A 22,400-nucleotide genomic window follows, 5' to 3' on the forward strand; every position below is an offset into this window, starting at 1 on the left:
TGACAGCTGTTTACATTTGATTCATTTGAGCAGTTGCGGGTGGGCTCTTGCGCATGCGCAGTTGATTCGCCTATGAGTAGTACCTTTTCCCGCTTCTGGCTACAGATGTGTGGCTGGGTGCCACTATCTAAATTGCTCCGATTCGGAAATATCGTAGATCCGGGGCTGATGCACAGAGCAGTCTGAGTTGTAGTGGGGAGGTGGGTAGTCTCCATGTGACCTGTGTTTACATTTAGTGATTTTGCTGTTTCCTCTTCGGTTATTGCTCTCACATTAAATGAAAACAAAACAGATTTATGTGGCTGGGAGCTACCAAATGAATTAAAATACGTTCGCATAATTATGGAAGGCTCAAATATGTTGTTAGTTTCAGGTTTTATTTCCACCTTTCTGACAGTCAAGCATTAATCACCTTGCAGAACAATGAAGTTATTTTTGTCAGTTTGCTAAAGAGATTTGGCTTTTATTAATATTTTGCGCTGAGGCAGTCAATTTATTTCGAACGAAGTGTTTAATTTCACACTGTTTGCTACTTTCAACTGTTCGCTGCATTTCAAGTGCACGTTTTCCATCTTCTAGCTCGTATGGCATTATGCCATAATAAAGAACCAAACATGAGATAATGCAGTACTGTTACTCAAGAAAATTTACATCCGAAACTGGACATACGATTGCTCACTTTAAACCGAATTATGCATTTTAGTATGGTTCACGAAATTCCAATGCTGCTGAAGTATCCTCTGATGCCTTGTTTCTTTTATGACATAGAGCAAGATCTTTTAATATTTTACACGTACAAACATGCGGGCTTCCTGCGTCATCGTAGCTACGCAGGCGCAGTGACGCCTGTTATTTGGCGCTCTCTGGCAACTGCTGAAACGAACAAATTTCTAACAGGTTACGGGAAAATACTGCGAATGGTGGTTTGAAAAGTGTTGCTTTTAAAGTAAATTTCCTTTTACTATGTGCGAGAACGTACGATGAATTTCTTAAATCAGAGCGTTTGACTCTCATTTAAAAATCAACACTTTGAGGACGACCATCTAGAAGAATTTCGAGCCCAGAAGATGAGACATTTACGTTGTATAACGATATGTTTACGTAATGTGTATACATAAACATACAGCTATAAATGTCCCCATTCGTAGCCGCTAATTATAACAATATGTTTACTTTTGTGCTGTAACATATAGCTATAATCAGCGGTGGAAACATTTGCGAACGCCGACCGTGTGCGGCTGTTTCTTGTTGGATCGTCTGATCAGTCGGAAGTTGCATTGCGGAAGAGAGTAAATGCCTATTCAAAATATAATTATTTTTGGATAGCTCAACATGAATTTCCTAAGGGACCGTAGTTTATCATGCATTTACCAATAGAATATGGCGCAGAGAAAATATTTCGCCGCATACAACTTCCGTCCGATTTCGACGAAAGAATTCGTGACTGTGAACTCTCTATTTGGCAGAAACATAAAGAAAATTAAATAACTTCATGAAGGAGTGAGACATAGATTCTATATTAAACAAATAGTCCATACACCAGTTCCATTTAAATCTGAATTTATGGCAATTAATAGACGAACTTACACTGCAATGAAGGATTTAACATGGATGCCATTTTGACTGGCACTTCTCTTCTCGTAATAAAAATAATTCCTTTGACGTTTTCACATACACGTCACACAATAAATCTACTGCTATGCAGTATTGCACTTTTAGTATTGCACTTTTACTTTACACTAAAATAATATTATTTTTAACGATAATAATACGGCGGCAAGACATGCGCGTCCGACACAAGTTACAAAGACAAGAGAAGAATGAGTAACTGTTCATCGAGAATATCTCATACATAAAAAAAAAATGTGTAAAAAAGTGTTCTTCTTCTGTCCGTTTTTCGCGCCGCGGTTTTCAAAGTCAATAACTCACAGCATCTCTGACGGCGCTTCGACAATAAACAAGTTACGTCACAGGTCGTTCACCTTTTACATTCTCGCAACATTATTTGCTAACTGTAGCTGTTGCCGAGCGACTGCTCGATTAGTGAATGATTTAAAATGATAAGGCAATCACATAATGTTACAGTTGTTATTAAAAATTTTACTGGCACGTTTGTGTGATGTATCTTAAAGCGTAACCCGCGCAAAATGATCAGCATTATATGTGGAAGCTTAGCTTCTCTTGCAGTTTATTAATCTTCGAGATCAATGTTATTTGTGAAAGGTTTGTTTTTCTTCTAGCAAAACTATGTATATTAATTTAAACCTTAACTTTTCTTTTTGTGTGTTCGCGCTGCTTAAGATCACATGAGATCACGCGACATGAGCTGACTTACAAAAGCGCGTCGCAATCTTGATTTCACTGCTTCGGAAAGTAACATGTTTGGTGGAATTTGAATTTATACCTCCGTAAAACGAAGAAATGCAGCTTACATTTTCCTGCACATCAAAGATCTTTCCAAAACGTGTTTTTTTCCCCCAGGTTTCGTTTTCTAAAGTGTCGGCAAATTGTACGTCTGTGTAGAAAACCATAAACATTCTAAGGATTGATAAGTTTTACAGTACCGAGGAGAAGTATACTGTCATTTAACATGGAAAAAGTGTATTTTCATCTGGGAGAAAGTGTATTTTCAACCGGGAAATCCGGGAATTTTTTTTCCTTGTCCACGTATACACCCTGTATAAAGAACAATGAAACAAATGAAAAAGTTCATACAGTGATTAAAATGATGTGACAAAGGAATAGAACTAAAAAATTACATTTGAACTAGTTAATTGAACAAAAATAATGATCAAAGTAATTTTGATAAAGATATAAAAATAAAGTTTGTGCACCTGATGAGATTTGAACACACGTCATAAAGGTGAAACTATTATCCTATCCATTTAGTCACACAACCAGACTATATTATACAACCATTTTAATGCTATTGAGTATCGCAAAAAATCTGAATTCATTTATTTTTATTTTTCAACAATTGCTTGCAAACAAGGGACCTGTGGCTACAGTGTGTGATGCCTAGGATCTTATCCTACATCACCGAATAGATAGTTTCAAAAAGTTGGTCCTGCGGGGGACTTCTCCTTGTTGGCTACACAAATGAAATTCATGCTTTTTAATGTTTCAAAAGACAAATACCTGAAGTATTAAGGTCTCATTTCTTATGCTCACATCAAACTTTGATGTTGCCATGGTATGATGATTTGACCGCCTTGGTGATTCATATGGCCATATTATAGGTACAACCACAATAGAAGGATGTTTGTGGAGGCCCAGATAAACTTGGGGTTCCTGAACTGGGGCAGCAGTGTGCGTAATTGATCTGACCATGTAACATTTAGCCAACAGTGCTTTGCTATGTTGGTACTATGAACTGCTGAAAGCAAAGGGAAACTGTGCAGGCATTATTTTTCACGAGAGCATGTAGCTGTACTGTGTGGCTTAATAATGATGGAATCTTCTTAAATAAAATAGTTTGGCATTTGGACCTCGAGCAAGGAGTATTCAGGAGGATGTCAGGAAAAACAAAACCGGCATTCTACAGGTTGGGGTTTTAAATGTTAGATCACTTAATCAGAGAGGTGGGTTAGAAATTTAATAAGGGAAATAGATAAGCTGAAGTTAAATTGGGAATTGGTGAAGAGTAGGATTTCTGGACAGATGAGTATGGGGGTATAAACGCAGAATTAAATAGGGGCAGTGAAGGAGTAGGTCTAATAATGAATAATAAAATAGGAATGCGCCTACTAACTACACAACAGTGAAGAGATTGAACCAATGTGTGATAAAAAAAATTTTTTACATAATTAAAAAAGACAAAAATTTTTAACAGTAGACTGGAATTAAATAGTTAGAAAAGGAAGAGAAGGAAAAGTAATAGGGGGACATACACTTCAGGAAAGTCTCCCCCACTCTCTCCCCTCGTCCCCACTCTCTCCCCTCGTCCCCACTCTCTCCCCTCGTCCCCGCTCTCTCCCCTCGCCCCCGCACTCTCCCCTCGCCCCCGCTCTCTCCCCTCGCCCCCGCTCTCTCCCCTCGCCCCCGCTCTCTCCCCTCGCCCCCGCTCTCTCCCCTCGCCCCCGCTCTCTCCCCTCTCCCCTCGCCCCCGCTCTCTCCCCTCGCCCCCGCTCTCTCCCCTCGCCCCCGCTCTCTCCCCTCGCCCCCGCTCTCTCCCCTCGCCCCCGCTCTCTCCCCTCGCCCCCGCTCTCTCCCCTCGCCCCCGCCCTCTCCCCTTCCAAAATATTTTCCAATTCATGTCCGCTATTCCATTCCTATCATGGCCATTACACATAGTGGTACCTATGACCTGTATTAATAGCACAACCACAGTAGTGTATCTGAGTTATTGAGATTTAATTGGTCCATGATTAATAAAGCTACACTGCTTCAGATTGTAGTTCACTTTCTTATCCAAAGATAATTTGTAATTATGCTTGTTGTTTTTTCCATGATGGATTATTCGACAGAATGTGGATGCAAATTCTTTTGTGTTCATTGAAATAAAATTTCTTATTAGATTCTGCACACAGAGGTGTCAAGAGAAGGGGGTGATATATTGATAAGGGTGTGTGTATGATGACTTTAACATTATCTCCGATGCATCCACAATAGCACTGGGCAGAACTGTGGTGAAATTTGGGATCAATATGACATCACTAACCCACCTTACATGAACTTCTGAGTTCTGACTTTTTTTTTAAGTGTCGACACTTAGTCGTTTGAAGCAACACTGAGCCCACGGGTGATACTGCAGCACGCCATGCTTTTGCACCATTGCAGAAGTAGGTTGTGGACACCATTGAGCCAAATGTGTGTAACAATGGGGAAAAATGACACAGTTTAAAAAGTGACCCTCTAATTCTTGTGTGTAGTGTATTTAAAATGACAACTGCTGATATGAAGTAATGGGAAATAAAACTATTGTGAATATTATGGAAAATGGAAGTTAATAATGTCTCCAGCTCTGATTCTGTAATATTAACTCAAAATTGTGGCAGATAGGTATACACTCGTGAGCGCGCGCGCGCGCGCGCGCGCGCGCGCACACACACACACACACACACACACACACACACACACACACACACACACACACATAAGACACAAGCAGACATATGTAAAGGCAAAGAGTTTGGGTAGAGATGTCAGTCGAGGCGGAAGTACAGAGGCAAAGATGTTATTGAATGACAGGTGAGGTACGAGCGGGGGCAACTCGAAATTAGCGGAGGTTGAGGCCTGGGAGTTTGGGTAGAGATGTCAGACGAGGCGGAAGTATAGAGGCAAAGGCGTTACTGAATGTCAGGTGAGGTATGAGCGGGGGCAACTTGAAATTAGCGGAGGTTGAGGCCTGGTGGGTAACGGGAAGAGAGGATATATTGAAGGGCAAGTTCCCATCTCCGGAACTCCAAATTCCATGCCACTTTCCTTGACGTTGACCTCCATCTGTCCAATGGCCAACTTCACACATCCGTCCACATCAAATCCACCAACAAGCAACAATACCTCCATTATGACAGCTGCCACCCATTCCATATCAAACGGTCCCTTCCTTACAGCCTAGGTCTTTGTGGCAAACGGATCTGCTCCAGTCCTGAATCCCTGAACCATTACACCAACCACCTGAAAACAGCTTTCGCATCCCGTAACTACCCTCCCGACCTGGTACAGAAGCAAATAACCAGAGCCACTTCCTCATCCCCCCAAACCCTGAACCTCCCACAGAAGAATCCTGAAAGTGCCCCACTTGTGACAGGATACTTTCCGGGACTGGATCAGACTCGGAATGTGGCTCTCCAGCAGGGATACAACTTTCTCAAATCCTGCCCTGAAATGAGATCCATCCTTCATGAAATCCTCCCCACTCCACCAAGAGTGTCTTTCCGCCGTCCACCTAACCTTCGTAACCTCTTGGTTCATCCCTATGAAATCCCCAAACCACCTTCCCTACCCTCTGGCTCCTATCCTTGTAACCGCCCACGGTGTAAAACCTGTCCCATGCACCCTCCCACCACCACCTACTCCAGTCCTGTAACCCGGAAGGTGTACACGATCAAAGGCAGAGCCACGTGTGAAAGCACCCACGTGATTTACCAACTGACCTGTCTACACTGTGATGCATTCTATGTGGGAATGACCAGCAACAAACTGTCCATTTGCATGAATGGACACAGGCAGACAGTGTTTGTTGGTAATGAGGATCACCCTGTGGCTAAACATGCCTTGGAGCACGGCCAGCACATCTTGGCACAGTGTTACACCGTCCAGGTTATCTGGATACTTCCCACTAACACCAACCTATCCGAACTCCGGAGATGGGAACTTGCTCTTCAATATATCCTCTCTTCCCGTTACCCACCAGGCCTCAACCCCCGCTAATCAAGTTGCCCCCACTCATACCTCACCTGTCATTCAATAACATCTTTGCCTCTGTACTTCCGCCTCAACTTCATCTCTACCCAAACTCTTTGCCTTTACACATGTCTGCTTGTGTCTGTTATGTTCGGATGGATGTGTGTGTGTGTGTGTGTGTGTGTGTGTGTGTGTGTGTGTGTGTGTGTGTGCGCGTGCGCGCGCGCTCGCGAGTGTATACCTGTCCCTTTTTCTCCTCGAGGTAAGTTTTTCCGCTCCCGGGATTGGAATGACTCCTTACCCTCTCCCTTAAAACCCACATCCTTTCGTCTTTCCCTCTACTTCCCTCTTTCCTGATGAAGCAACTGTGGGTTGTGAAAGCTTGAATTTTGTGTTTGTGTTTGTTTGTGTGTCTATCAACGTACCAATGCTTTCATTTGGTAAGTTACATCATCTTTGTGTTTAGATATAGAATATAGTTTATTTTTGACAAGTTCTTGTATGCTTTCGTGTCCTGAAAGTGGGTGTAAATCTGTGATATGCCAGTTAAATTCTGTTATTTCTGTAACCAATTCTGAAACCAGTTACAACCAGAATAGTTGAATTTCTCATTACTAGGCTAAAACAAAGAGTATGTTCCACTGTATTCTGTACTATCTGTAAATTCAGATAGTCATAGTGTCTTTGTTCTTTAAAAACATTTAATTAGTGTACCACCTGTTTGTCTGTAAACATTGACCCTTCAGTTTTAAATATTCACTTATAAGAGATATGGGCCTATAACCTAATGAAATTTTCATGAATTTGCACCTTTTAGTTATAATTTGTGAGTTATGTTTTCACCAGATATCATCATTACTTCCATTCACCTGAATAAAATAGTCTCTTGTACATAATAGCTTGCTTCCATATAAAATGCAAATTGTATTTAAATCCCAACATTCACTTCAATGAACAGTTTAAAACAGTCCAACTCAACAAAATTTCAGCCTCAGTTATCAATTGGGGTTGATTTCTTTTCACCAAACATATTAACAAAATCTATTTGTTGGCTGGTGTAAACTAAGAAACAAAGATTAATTTTATCTTTTCATGAACGACAAATTGAATTTTGTGTTCAATAAAGTGTGTTCATAAAATGCCATTACTGTTTCCAATGTCATGTCTTCCAAAAATTCTGTTCACGGGATTTGCAAAATAAATCGAAACACTGTTATTGTCAAATTAATTTCAACAACTTCACAAATGTTTTATTTGTGCACAATGTGTACAGAGTCGAGTACAATAATGACAAGATCAGAATACCATCCTTGTTTTTTCAAGATGTCAAGACTAATTCAGAGTTTTTGTAATACGAATTATATGTTCATTTCTTTTTATGTTGTTACAAAAAATAGGCATAGCAAGAACTTGACACTATTGACATCTTCTTTGTACTTCTGGCTGCCGACTTGATTGAAAATGTGTCCAGCACATTAACTGTTTTCTTGAATGTGAAGACTGCCCTCGCTGCCAATTTCTTGTTGTGCCGCTTATGAATCAGAATAGACTAACATCTTTTGTGGTCACATGTGAATAATCCAAAGTAAATAACAGAAGATTATAAGTAACACTTTCATTCAAATAGGAATTTGACTTATATTGTTGCTGCTGGAAAGACCAGTAATGATAAGATTGAATATTTTGTATCACTGATAGTACACTTCCTACTTTATTCTTTGGAGGGTACATTTCCAAGACAATTAGACACGTGTTATAATGAGACTTGTTGTATACGACCTAAAATCCTCTCCTTAAATTATATGTGCAAGCAATTCTTTGTTTAGAATTGTGGTCAGCTGTCTATGACCAGTTTCCTGTAAGTTTCTAACCACAGTGATGATTTTTTTTTTTAGAATGACACCTGTGTTTTGTGTAGCCTTCAGAGAAGGTAGAATATTCAGTCACCTTTCAGGTATGCATTGGGGAAAGTATTATTTCTGCTTCTGGTATTTCATCTGAAAACCTTCGTCATCTTCAAGGTTGTCTTCTAGCAGAATTTAAACCACTTCACCCAATACTGTAGAATAAGCATGCATGCGTCAGAGAAATTGGTAACAAAAGTATCACTCCTAGATAAAAATTTATGCTTGTAAAACTAAAATAAAGCAAGTGCCGAGTCAGCAAATCCACGGTGCCTTAAAATTAATGTGATTTATTGTTAAAATTGATTTCCTGTGCTGGACTGCCAGACAGTGAAGACTCGGAACAATTATTTCTCTGAGAGTGCAGACATGAAACGAGTGTTCCACAATTTGTCCAGCTGAAAACCATTTGTCAAGCTGAAAAGCCTTATCTTGGTTAATTGTGTTTCCATAGCTTCCTTGATCAGTGAATCTCAGTAGGATGAGACTGTCACAAATACCTTGACCTTTCCATAATCCATGGAGTGGCCTGGGGAATACAGTGTTCAGGATCCCAGCCTCATCCTGTTGGGATTTAGTGGTTAAGGCAGCTGTGTAAAAACAACTATCACACAGCCTACTCAACCGAGATTAGGATTTCCAGCTTGACAAATCATGGGAACCACACTGCTCTTAGAGGAATTATTGTTCAGAGTCTTCACTGTCTGGCATTCCAGCACGGCATCACTAGTAATAATAATTGAACATATGATTTGTAAGTGCTGTGGATTTGCTGACTTTGCACTTGCTTTGTTTTACGCTTAAACACACAAAGTTTAATCTGTGATTGACACTGACACACACACACACACACACACACACACACACACACACACACACACACACACACACACACACACACACATATTTACTGCACAGCATTGTACCAAGTGATTTACTTTAGGCTAGCAACTCACCTGAAGATGAAATTTTCACTCTGCAGCGTAGTGTGCGCTGATATGAAACTTCCTAACAGATTAAAACTGTGTGCCAGACTGAGACTCGAACTCGGAACCTTTGCCTTTCGCAGGCAAGTGCTCTACTATCTGAGCTACCTAAGCATGACTCATGCCCTGTCCTCACAGCTTTACTTCTGCCAGTACCTCGTCTCCTACCTTCCAAACTCCACAGAAGCTCTCGAAGTCATGCTTGGGTAGCTCAGAAGGTAGAGCACTTGCCCGTGAAAGGCTAAGGTCCTGAGTTCGAGTCTTGGCCTGGCACACAGTTTTAATCTGCCAGGAAGTTTCACACCTGAAGATGGCTGTAAGGTTATCAGCTGAAATACCAGAAGAAGAAATGATACTATCCAAGATGTATGTCCAAAACTGAATAAGTAGAATGCCTGTGTAAATACTTTGCTGTCTGGCTCTGTGAACTGCTACACTTAACATGTACATCTGCAAGGCTCAGCAGATAAATAAGTATCTTCACGAAAGGGGAGGAGGAGGGGGGGGGGGGGGGGGAGAGAGAGAGAGAGAGAGAGAGAGAGAGAGAGAGAGAGAGAGAGGGAGAGAGAGAGTAAAGGGTGTAAAATAATGTTTGTACTGTAATCTGGTTCACTCATTTACAGGTTGCAGAGGCTAGTAAGAAAGTGTGGACAAGTGGCTGCATAGAAATTGTGCGTTCCTGGGCAGAAAGAAATTTATACACCATCGCAGGCATTGCTTTGGGCATAGCTTTATCCCAGGTTGGTATTACGCTAATTAAGTGTTCTGAAACTGTTTGATTCAAGAACAGTATATTGTTCAAGACTACATGGAGTTTCTTAGTTGCCTTTCTTGCCCTGTCTATTTTGACAGTGAGAGCAGTCTTCTACTACTACTACTATTACTATTACTGTTGTCTGTCCCTATTCAGTTCTGGAATGTACTCTTCATAAATGGCAATTTATCAAGTGTGGAAGTCATTTCCAATTTCTTCTTCTGCTTTTATAATGCAAGTTAAAAGGGATAATGCAATATAGTATAAATCACTGAAGTACAAATGAATGAATTTAATACGATGAGTCTACATTGATAGTCTGTCATTTAAGTCCATTTGATGACGAGTGAAATCTCAGTTGTAAAGACAGACAGCAAATTGAATATAATGTCTGAACAGATGAGGAGACACATTTTCTACCAGTTTTGAATCTGCAGAAACTACAAGTTGTATATAGGTAATAGTTCTATTTCTGTTAAACTTACATGTAAAACATAAGTGGCGAGTTGAAGTTTAACTGCACCAGACGACAGTCTGAAAATTGAAATATAAGTAGAGGGAGGTAGGCTTTGGTTTATTTTGGAATATGTTAAACAATGAAAATAAAACTTTGCAAGCATACTAGCATTGATTTGATGCAGTGTATGTAAGTCTAATTCCAGGAAATGATGAAAGCAAAAGGAAATAGAAATGCTTATGGCATTACTTTTGGCAAGATGTAGCTTAAGCTTGATTATATGTTTAATAATAGAAACAATCATGATCCTTCAACTGAAGATTTATGACATAGGCATGATTTTCAGCTTTGCCTTTTATTATAACCCTTCATGAATGTCTGCATGCTTAAAGGCACCATAAATTACAGGTAACAAAAAAGACTACATAGTTTGTACAAGTGCATCACTATCAAAAATGGCTTCCAAACAAGCAGGCAACATTGTTAGCAGATTATTTGTAACCACTTTGATGGTATCAGAGCCTGGGACACTGTATGGTATTCCTGAGCTCATTGTGGGATAGTGGATAAAATGTTATCGAGATATTGGAGAATCTAATAACCATGCATGAACTGGACTTTAATGTTCAACAACACCCATCGAGGATAATGAACTTGTCAACATGTCATGGTAAAATCCTTTTTTAAACCTGGTGCAGTTAAAAAGTACTGATACATTTCCCAGGTCATTGGATACAGATTGGCACCGGGTTTGGCTCTTTGGACTACTCAGAAAACATTCAGGCATCAAGCACCAGCTACATGACTCTTCCATTTAGCGCTTGCCAAATTTACTTGTCAGTCTTGACTGGCAGAATGTGATATTTTCTGATGAATTGTTACTGTTGTTGGTGAATGGTGGTCCAGTATGAGATACAGGCCACAAGGCACCCATTTCAACCCAAATGCATCCACAAATCATCTCACTCTGGACATGTGTCTGTGTTAGTTTGGGGAAGGATGTTTTCTCATGGAATGCTTCACAAGATAGATGGTTAACATGCTGCTGCCCAGTATACCTATATTATTAGTAATATCATGGTCCCATCAGAGTGACATCTAATTCCTGAAGGAGTAATCTGTTTCTAGCAGGATCGGTCTCACATATCATCAATGGTTGCCCTCATTCTGCACCAGATCTAAATCCTATTGAAAGCCTGTGGGCAGAGGCAAAATGGACAAACCGAGAAAACTGCCCTGATCCCTGTGCCAAGAAACTGTGATCACCTTGAAACATTACCTGAACTGCCTGGGACGAGGTGGCAGAAAATGATTTATTAGCCACCTCATAGACCCTCTTCCTCACAGATTGCAGACAGTCATTGGAGTTAAAGGTCTTTGGATGGTGTATTACATGGTAAAGAAGCCGCATGCTGTGCTCTTTTGAGGGCCAAAAACATCTTAATAAGAACTGTAAACTGTTTGCACTATTAATTCTGTGATTTCTACAGATTAAACAAATTAATGGAGTAGTGAAGGAAAAAAAGGGGGGCATCGCACCAGGCTAGGTACAAACCAAACCAAGTTGCCTACTATACCACCAAGTTTTTGTCACTGAGCTATGAATGCATTATGTCACTGCTGCCGACAGTTAGATACTACTTACCACTCTTGACTCCATACCGTGAAATGAAGTACCTTCACCGGGTCTGCAATGCTCCAAATGCATGTTTTTAGAGGGTGTGTCTTTGGGCTAAGTGTTAAAGAGATGTTAATCTTGTCACTTCACTCACAATTACAAGTGTTCTTTACTTTTATGAGCAGATATGTACACACTGTAATGGGATCAGATTCTATGTAACATGAAGTATAATTCAAGTATCAGTCACAGCCATTTTCTGTGCTATTGAGTGTACCATAGTGATAGCAGTATTGTTCCTAAAATTTCCAACTTTTCAGTGATCAAAAAGAGGACAAAAGTGTGTGTTGACTAGACTTAAGCAATGGAAGACACATTGAATTGATAGAATTTTGTCATTGACTTGTTTCATTGCAGATGCTAATGCTATGTAGTTCATAAAGTGGAATTGTATATTCTGTTCATAATCTCTCTCTCTCTCTCTCTGATAAGTTGGATTAGTGTGTAGTTATTAAAAGTAGATACGTAGTTATGATTGAAAATGTGTTTAGGCAAGAGTATTGCAAGTTGTTATAAACAGGAAAAAGTTATATGCAGGTGGTGATGGTGGTGGTGGTGGTGGTGGTATAACAAGTTTGGTTGCATAATTGATAGCATAGAATGACAGTGTAGAGATGTGATAGCTTGTGTGTGTGATATATACTTATTGTTTCAAATTATATATCTAAAAACAAAGATGATGTGACTCGCCAAACGAAGCGCTGGCAGGTCGATACACACATACTAACTCAAACATACACACAAAATTCTAGCTTTCGCAACCCACGGTTGCTTCGTCAGGAAAGAGGGAAGGAGAGGGAAAGACGAAAGGATATGGGTTTTAAGGGAGAGGGTAAGGAGTCATTCCAATCCCGGGAGCAGGAAGACTTACCTTAGGGGGAAAAAAGGACAGGTATACACTCGCGCACACACACACATATCCATGCACACATACACATACACAAGCAGACATATGTAAAGGCAAAGAGTTTGGGTAGAGATGAAGTTGAGGCGGAAGTACAGAGGCAAAGATGTTGTTGAATGACAGGTGAGGTATGAGTCGGGGCAACTTGATTAGCGGGGGTTGAGGCCTGGTGGGTAACGGGAAGAGAGGATATATTGAAGGGCAAGTTCCCATCTCCGGAGTTCTGATAGGTTGGTGTTAGTGGGAAGTATCCAGATAACCCGGACGGTGTAACACTGTGCCAAGATGTGCTGGCCGTGCTCCAAGGCATGTTTAGCCACAGGGTGATCCTCATTACCAACAAACACTGTCTGCCTGTGTCCATTCATGCAAATGGACAGTTTGTTGCTGGTCATTCCCACATAGAATGCGTCACAGTGTAGGCAGGTCAGTTGGTAGATCACGTGGGTGCTTTCACACGTGGCTCTGCCTTTGATCGTGTACACCTTCCGGGTTACAGGACTGGAGTAGGTGGTGGTGGGAGGGTGCATGGGACAGGTTTTACTCTGGGGGGGGGGGGGGGGGGCGGTTACAAGGGTAGGAGCCAGAGGGTAGGGAAGGTGGTTTGGGGATTTCATAGGGATGAACTAACAGGTTACGAAGGTTAGGTGGATGGCGGAAAGACACTCTTGGTGGAGTGGGGAGGATTTCATGAAGGATGGATCTCATTTCTCACATCAAACGGTCCCTTCCCTACAGCCTAGGTCTTCGTGGCAAACGAATCTGCTCCAGTTCGGAATCCCTGAACCATTACACCAACAACCTGACAACAGCTTTCGAATGCCGCAACTACCCTCCCGACCTGGTACAGAAGCAAATAACCAGAGCCACTTCCTCATCCCCTCAAACCCAGAACCTCCCACAGAAGAACCACAAAAGTGCCCCACTTGTGACACGATACTTTCCGGGACTGGATCAGACTCGGAATGTGGCTCTCCAGCAGGGATACGACTTCCTGTATATGAAATGAGATCCATCCTTCATGAAATCCTCGCCACTCCACGAAGAGTGTCTTTCCGCTGTCCACCTAACCTTCGTAACCTGTTAGTTCATCCCTATGAAATCCCCAAACCACCTTCCCTACCCTTTGGCTCCTACCCTTGTAACCGCCCCCAGAGTAAAACCTTTCCCATGCACCCTCCCACCACCACCTACTCCAGTCCTGTAACCCGGAAGGTGTACACGATCAAAGGCAGAGACACGTGTGAAAGCACCCATGTGATTTACCAACTGACCTGCCTACACTGTGACGCTTTCTATTTGGGAATGACCAGCAACAAACTGTCCATTCGCATGAATGGACACAGGCAGACAGTGTTTGTTGGTAATGAGGATCACCCTGTGGCTAAACATGCCTTGGTGCATGGCCAGCACATCTTGGCACAGTGTTACACCGTCCGGGTTATCTGGATACTTCCCACTAACACCAACCTATCCGAACTCTAGAGATGGGAACTTGCTCTTCAATATATCCTCTCTTCCCGTTACCCACCAGGCCTCAATCTCCGCTAATTTCAAGTTGCCCCCATTCATACCTCACCTGTCATTCAACAACATCTTTGCCTCTGCACTTCCGCCTCGACTGACATCTCTGCCCAAACTCTTCGTCTTTGAATATGTCTGCTTGTCTCTGTATATGTGTGGATGGATATGTGTGTGTGTGTGCGCGCGCGAGTGTATACCCGTCCTTTTTTTTCCCCCTAAGGTAAGTCTTTCCGCTCCCAGGATTGGAATGACTCCTTACCCTCTCCCTTATAACCCTCTTTCCTGACGAAGCAACCGTTGGTTGCGAAAGCTAGGATTTTGTGTGTATGTTTGTGTTAGTTTGTGTGTCTATCGACCTGCCATCGCTTCGTTTGGTAAGTCACATTATCTTTGTTTTTAGATATATATTTTTCCCACGTGGAATGTTTCCATCTATTATATTCATATTGTTTCAAATTTTTTCATATACAGCTGTTTGTTATATACCTGGCAAAAACATTGGAAGGACAAATAGAAATGCAGAAATCTCAGTGGAATACATGAAATATTGCCTACCGCCTCGGATGAAATATTCGGTAGGTATATCTCTGTTATAAAAAACCAAAAATCTATTTACAAGGACCATTTATGCCGGCCATAAAACTTTGCCTGTGTAACTGTGTGGACAATACTGGAAGAAGTTAATTACCATAGCGTATGCTGTGTGCTTCTTCTGAAAAGTGAAAAATAATAGTAAGCTTGTAAATATGATGATCCATTTTGTGTATAGACTAAACTGTTTCAAGCTTGTAAAATTTCAAGTATTATGTTTGCATTGAAAAGCATTGTATTATTAATAAGCACATAGACCCATGGAAGAATCCTTGTTAACAAAGTTTGAAACAGTGACTTGACTGAATCCAGTGTAGCAAAACTTGAGATTTACATGACTAAGATGAGATGTTTACAAGATAGTGCACACAAAGAAAGGAAAGAAGAATGAAACAAGAGGATCACAATAAATTTCCAATATTGAATTTTTTTAAGAGAAAGGGTGTGTGTATGCTTGTGTTTATGGGACGGAAAGGAAAACTAAGTCTTATTATTTTACTATTAGAAATGCACAGAAGATAAAACGTCCTTGTGATTGACCCGTAGGGGAAATGTATGAAATGGTGGAACTTCTTGATATCTCCTATAGCAAGACATACTGCCCTGTTAAACTCAAAAGTTAACTACATAATGTGCCTCTAACCCAGATTCTGTAGCATTTCAGAAATAGCCACCTAATGTTTATGACAGCTGGGTAATTATTCAATATTTCGTTGAGACTCAGACAGTTACTGTCTTATTGACTGAACATTTTTTTAAACTCTGTCTATACCATTTTGTTGAATGGCTTCACAAATGTAAGAACTTCAGTATACCATGAAATGTATTATATTTGCACATTTTGTATGTCAAGAAACTATCAGTCTTCCTGAAAAATGTTGTATCCTTGCAAATGGAAGACAAGATAGTCAGTATGAAAGTGAGGAAGTCAGTTTAAATTGTGTGATTTCGAAATTTTTTGCTTTAAGTGGCAGTTGTTGTTTAGAATCTCAGTACATTTTACTTGTTTTATTCATGTCTGAAGAAAGAATCTGTATCCTGATAGTGTGGAAGTTGCTGATTGTGAAGAATTGTTTTCGAGAACTATGCTCTTAAACAGTTACATAGTTTTTAGTCACTGACTTTAAGAATCATGTTCTGTAGAATCTCAACTATGTTGCAATTAATTTTTAAAATTAAATAGATCTATTTTTGAAAACTTGTATCTGCTGTGGATAAAATTTCATGTGTTTTGAAGCATTCCAGTATGTTTTTGCTTTACCACATATAAAAGAATACAAAAATTAAAAATGCAAACTCTGAGCTCTGCAGCCACTTTTTGTAATATATTTTTAAACTTTTATCCAAAACATTCCTATTTATTGAATATTATGGAGTGTTAGTTATTGCAAGTCTTGCATTTTCTGTTGGAGACTTCAATTTAAATTATTACTAAAATTGTTTGTTTTGATAAGAACAACCAGCTTTACTAAAGGGTAATATTGTTTTCCTATTGCTGTTTAATTGTGATAATGTACAAGTATTGCTTGACTTGTTTTCATAATAGATGACTTTTTTCCACTCAGCAGTTCATTTCAAAAGTTGTCTGGCTGAATGACTCACTTTAAGTATCAGCATTCTCATCAAAAACCCTGAAAAATTTAATGTTCGTTTCAAATAAATTAGAAAAAAGTGATAGTTCCTTAAGTCCCCACATTGCAGAAATATTAATAATAGTACAGTATTACGCTAAATGAAGTATCTACTTGTACTTTCTCTTTGTCTGAAAGTGAATATCTTCTCCCTACCTGTCTTTTTCTGGTTTCTACTGTGAATTATTTCCAATTTTTTTTAAAAATTGAAATATTGTCCTTTTTTTGTTCTTCATTATAGGCTACCATGTCATCACTAAAACATTGTTAATTTCTTAATTGGAATATCGTCAAATAGTTTACTGTGGTGAAATGTGTAATACTTTGCCATTCTGATAAAGGCATGTGCATTTTCAAGTTGTCAAGGAACCAGCAATCTGGCTGGAGGCTTTTCACTGCAAATTTTCAAAATCTTTTAAGATCCTTGGGAAATCATTGACTGTTGGCTTGTTACTATAAAGATGATACATATCACATGGTAAAAGCATTTGAAGTCAAAATTAACTGTCCCCATTAAATGTTGTGTGTCATTTTTGTACATGACTGCAACAATATGTGTTAGTAAATAAATTCTGATTAATTTACAGAGTATTTTACTAGTTTCACTCTTAACATTCCAGTAGATAGCTTCAAGTCTCAAAAGTATTAAAACTTTCACTTTTGAGTGTGAAAATATTCTGCTACAAAAAGTGCACAAATTCAAACATCATTAAGCAGTTACAGTAATTTCTGCACTAGTCCAACTGCAGTATTAGTTTTCAAACAACATTTCAACTGACAACTGTTAGGGTAATAATCCTTCATGTGTCGATCTTATGTTTCACCGCTTGTTTCCATAACTAACAGATTTAAATTTCTGAACACTTCAAATTGATCTTTTTTCTGTATTATCTGAAACACATTTTTAAGGGTCCATATTATCTGAAATTCTCTCCCTCCCTCCCTCCCACCTCCCGCATCAAAATTACAAGAAAAATAAGGGGTCTGAAAATGGAGGAGGAAACAAACTTAGACATATTGGGAGCAGATTTATTTTTAATGAGATGCTTTAAAGACAAACATTAATTACAGAGGAGGAGTGGTAATTTTAGGACAGTCATGTACAAAATATAATGATTTAGGCACTAAATATATTGTAAATTTCTCCTTTTTTTCAGGTAAAGAAATATGTTCACTTTGATTCCTAAAAAAACTTTCATTTGACAGCTCCTTGTTTGTGAATAAAATAGATTGCTATTCACCATACAGAGGAGGTGTTGAGTTACAGAGAGGCACAATAAAGATTGCTACAAAAGTGAGCATCTGCCCAAAAGTGCTTTGTCTAACATAGAAAACACACACACACATCCACACACACATGACCACTGTCTCTGGACACCAAGTCTGACCTTGATAGCCAGAGACAGTGGTGTGTGTGTGTGTGTGTGTGTTTTCAAAGTAAAAGTCAGCCTTTTGGCCAGAAGCTCACTTTTATATAAGTCTTTCTGTTGTCTTTCTGTTGTGTCTGTCTATGACTCAACATATCTTCTATATGGTGAGTAGCAGTCTGTCCTTTTCATAATATTGTATTTTTTCCATTGCTTGAACTCCTTATTTGTGGAACATTTGATACTGTAATTGTTGTTAGCAGTTCTCTTACTAAAGTTTCACTCCATTTCTATTGGGGTGTTTGCTCCTGCTTGAAATTGGTCAGCATTCTGTAGGACTGTTCTGTATTTATGAAATCTGATCGTTCAGAATCACACTGACTGCTTTGTAACTTTGTATGATTACCTACTTAGAGACATTATTATATGTAAGATGTCTTTGTCCGCCAATGAAGAGTGTAATATATCTTCCTTCTGGTCTTCTTCAAATCAATTTTTATTTTGATGCTTTGCTATATTTTGTGATTTAAAATAAATTTCCCTTCAAGTTACTTGGTCTATGAACCATCTAGTGCTTTCAGGTGATGAGAAGACTGGTGGTTGGAATCAAAAGCAGCTCTGATATTTTATTTGTGTGTGTGTGTGTGTGTGTGTGTGTGTGTGTGTGTGTGTGTGTTTCACATTAACACTGAGGCAGGTTGAATGGCAGTACTTCGTGAAGCTCCATTGAGAGAAGTGCTGCACATCTACTGCTATGAAACTGAAGTGCTCGGTTCAACACTGCCTGAACATAAGTTTTTGTTTCCACTTCCGTCATACATCACTCTAAATAAGGCAGTTGGACACACCCAACACTAGTCTTTCCCACACTTGAGGTTCCTAACACCACAACTTGAGGCCGAATTCTTAAACTTAGTTTTCCATGGAGAGTTCAAAATACATACAATTTGCCTCTTACTGCTGTACTATCATTTCACAATGATGCAGTTGCAATATATACAGATTTTTAAATTAAATTACAATGTTTATTGCTAACTACTGTGAACATTCCCAAAACATTCTCATATTTGACTTGTAGAAAATAACACTGGTTCAGCCCAAACTTGGTTGTTCCCAGTTTCTAATTTTTCACATACTGAGTATCATATTTGTTAGTACTTACAAAGTGATGATTATGAGCTCAATAAATAATTTTATTTTTATTTATAATTGTAGTAAAAACTTTTTGCAAGTTTTGTAGATGTGATAACACTCATCTCTTGATGATATTTTATAAAAATATACAAGTACAGTGCAACAGGATACTGATAAGCACAAACAATATCTGTTGAAATATTCTTGGCTCTGTAAAGCCCTTGGCATTTTTGTTGTAAATTAACATTCCTTATTAGTTGGAACTATTACAAGTAGCTTTGTGCCAAATTTTATGCATCAAATATTTGTAAGAATAATCATTTTTGGTACAATAAAGGAACTTTTGAAAATGTTGTGTAGTTATTTCCAGAATGTGCCACTCATGTTATTCCACCATGATATTTCATGGCATTTTTCTGAGACTTTGTTACCTATAGGCAAGAACTTTTGTCAGTGTAAATGAGTACCATTTATGCTGTGGCAGGAGCAACAGAGCATTGAACACCAATGAAAGTATTCATTTATGACGGAGTTTGGTTATGCATAAATGTTACAAAGATTTACTTCCCACTGATGCATTCATGTAGTTTTTGCGAGCTGCCAGTCAGTGTTCACGCTATATAATGATCTGGCACAAGCTGTATGCAAGATCTTATCGTGCACATGGTAACACACCTTTCCCCCCCTCTTCAATTTTACCTTCCAACTGTTACGTGTATTGGCAAGGGACAGAGGAATGAACGGGGACCGGGGGTGGGATGAGTTTCTTCTGTGCATTGGAGCAAAGTGCCATTGTGTATCCGCTTAAAACGACCTTCTTCTCCTCTTGTCATGATATGTCATCAATTTATGCTTGCATTTTTCCTCCAGTCATTAAGTTAACCTGGTGAAAAAGGGTGTGCTGTATGCTGAAAATTGTTTTTGGTGCTATGGGCAGAACAGCAGCAGCAGCTATGCCAGAAGTACAGGGTGACACAGAGAAATGGGAACATTTCCACAATCCAATAAAACTAGAAGTGAAAAAGGAAAGAAATTGCATTCATAGTAATTGAAACCTTACAACTTTACCATTTACAAAATATTGAAGACATTTGTCATTTTTTAAAAATTACATCTTTTAGATGGCGTCCTCCTGTACAAATACATTAATGAAATCTGCTTTTGAGATTCCTTATTGGCAGCTGCAACATCTCAGCTGGGGTACTGTGAACTGCATCTCAAATTCTCTGTTTTAACTTATCCAGGGTTCTTGGTCGAGTTGTGTAGACTTTGCTCTTGAGGTAGTCCCACAAGAAAAAATCAAACAGATAAATCTGGCAGTCTAGGGTGAGATCACACATTTGCCAAACAATTCTCACACATATGCCATTAATTGCTGTGCATTGCGTGGAGTTGCTCCGCCCTGTTGAAACCAGGCTTCTTGAACAATTGGAAAGTTGCAGGTGTAAGGAAAGTTCATAACATCTCCACTCAACAATCAGCATTGACAGTTATTGTTGCAAAAAAGTAGGTTTTGATAATCCCATGTCACGTAACCTGTGAGATGAAAATGTGCCTCATGTGACTTGCATAACTTGTTTAGAAATTCATCATCTGTTTATTTTTGTTATGATTTATTGACAGAATCCTAATCGTAACCTGTAATTGTTGTCCTTAAATTTTGGCACCACCTGTAGTTTGTACGAATGAAATTTTAAATCAAGATGAATACTGCGAACAGTCTCCTGGGAAATTCCAACCACTGCTGCTTGCTTATGAAGTGAACACCGTGGGCTCCATAAGGCAGACTTGCATACAACATCAATGTTTGCTGGAGAACACACACTTCTTGGTCATCCTGTTGCTTTCCGCTTTAGGGCAGATCTGGTCTCTTCAGAGTAATTAAACCAACATTTTATCACATGTTTCAACTGAATGGCATCATGATGTCCTAAATTATAAAAACGTTGAAACTCTCTCTGCGCCGCTACCAAACTATCATTGTTTTTATGGCAACACATGCTGTTGTCCGTTCCGCTGATCCATGATTACTGAAATGATGGATTCTTAACTCGCTAACTGTCACAAACCCGCAGTGCTGCCACCTGCCCATGGCTGCCACTTCTCTTTTCAAACATTCCCATTATTCTGTGTCACTCAGTACAATAAAAGATAAAATTAATAGCAACTGACGACTGACACAACAACAAAATCATCATCATTATTAAAGAATAATTAGGATTTTCCATACATGGTCAGTAGTTGAATTACTATTTTTCTATATTGTTGAAATTATTTTGTGTATACATCACCATTGTATGACCTGTTATGGCTATAAATATATTATTTCTCATTTCATTCTTAATCGACAGTATAGAAACAGAAGAAAAATTATCAGAAGTATGTCAGGAGATGATCATTTCAATCAAAGTGTGTTTTATACATTGCTGCGCTGAAAATGTATCATCCAAAAATGAAGAAATGGTCTTTGATTAGTTGGGTTACATTTTTTAGTACTGGATATGTTGGTAATACTGAATAGCTTAAAAAAAATTATTTCATCTTGTAGTGAGGGCATTGTTTCATTGGTCCATTATATGAAAGTATTCACAGCAGGTGCATGCTCACTTGGGTCCATATTATAAAAGGCCTTGGCATTAAAAGGTTAAATTCATGGTGAAGTGTGTTGGAAATCATTGCACATTTGTCTGAGTGATAAGCAAAAATGGGCTCACTGCTTTCAGTAGTTTGTGTCTTATGTTCACTAAATAGATGCAGATGTCCCTTTCAAATATGCACGTCAGTAACAAATCTCATGTCAGACTGTGTGTTCAAGTAAGTATCCCCAGCTTATAGAATGATTTAGAATATGAAATAATATTTTATGTAAAAATAAATAAATAAGTAAGTAAATCCAATTTTTTCCCACACTGGCAGTAATAATCATGAAGTTCTTGCAATTATTTTGAATGGGATTTGAAATTAACACTTTCGTGGGCGTGTTGCGGCATTTACACTGCGATTTTGTATCACGCAGTTATTGTTTTTAGGATAACCAAAGAGACCAAAATAAAATAGCTTGTCATTTCATTAATTTCTTATTTGAGGTAAAATAAAAATCAGTCATATTATTAAAATAGTTT

General features: G+C 39.1%; 1 protein-coding gene across 1 annotated transcript in view; it reads left to right on the forward strand.

The window, feature by feature from the left end:
* LOC126251575 (tetraspanin-33-like) overlaps positions 1-19,613 on the forward strand; it is a 67,443-nt gene extending 47,830 nt beyond the window's left edge. Inside the window, exons 6-7 of the mRNA XM_049952100.1 lie at positions 9,862-9,978; positions 15,027-19,613. Coding sequence (XP_049808057.1) covers positions 9,862-9,978; positions 15,027-15,098 — 189 coding nt within the window. The 3' untranslated portion in view covers positions 15,099-19,613. The remainder of the gene's footprint in view (positions 1-9,861; positions 9,979-15,026) is intronic.
* Positions 19,614-22,400: the final 2,787 nt, after the last annotated feature.

Source organism: Schistocerca nitens, chromosome 4, assembly GCF_023898315.1.
Source record: "Schistocerca nitens isolate TAMUIC-IGC-003100 chromosome 4, iqSchNite1.1, whole genome shotgun sequence".
Lineage (NCBI taxonomy): Eukaryota > Metazoa > Arthropoda > Insecta > Orthoptera > Acrididae > Schistocerca > Schistocerca nitens.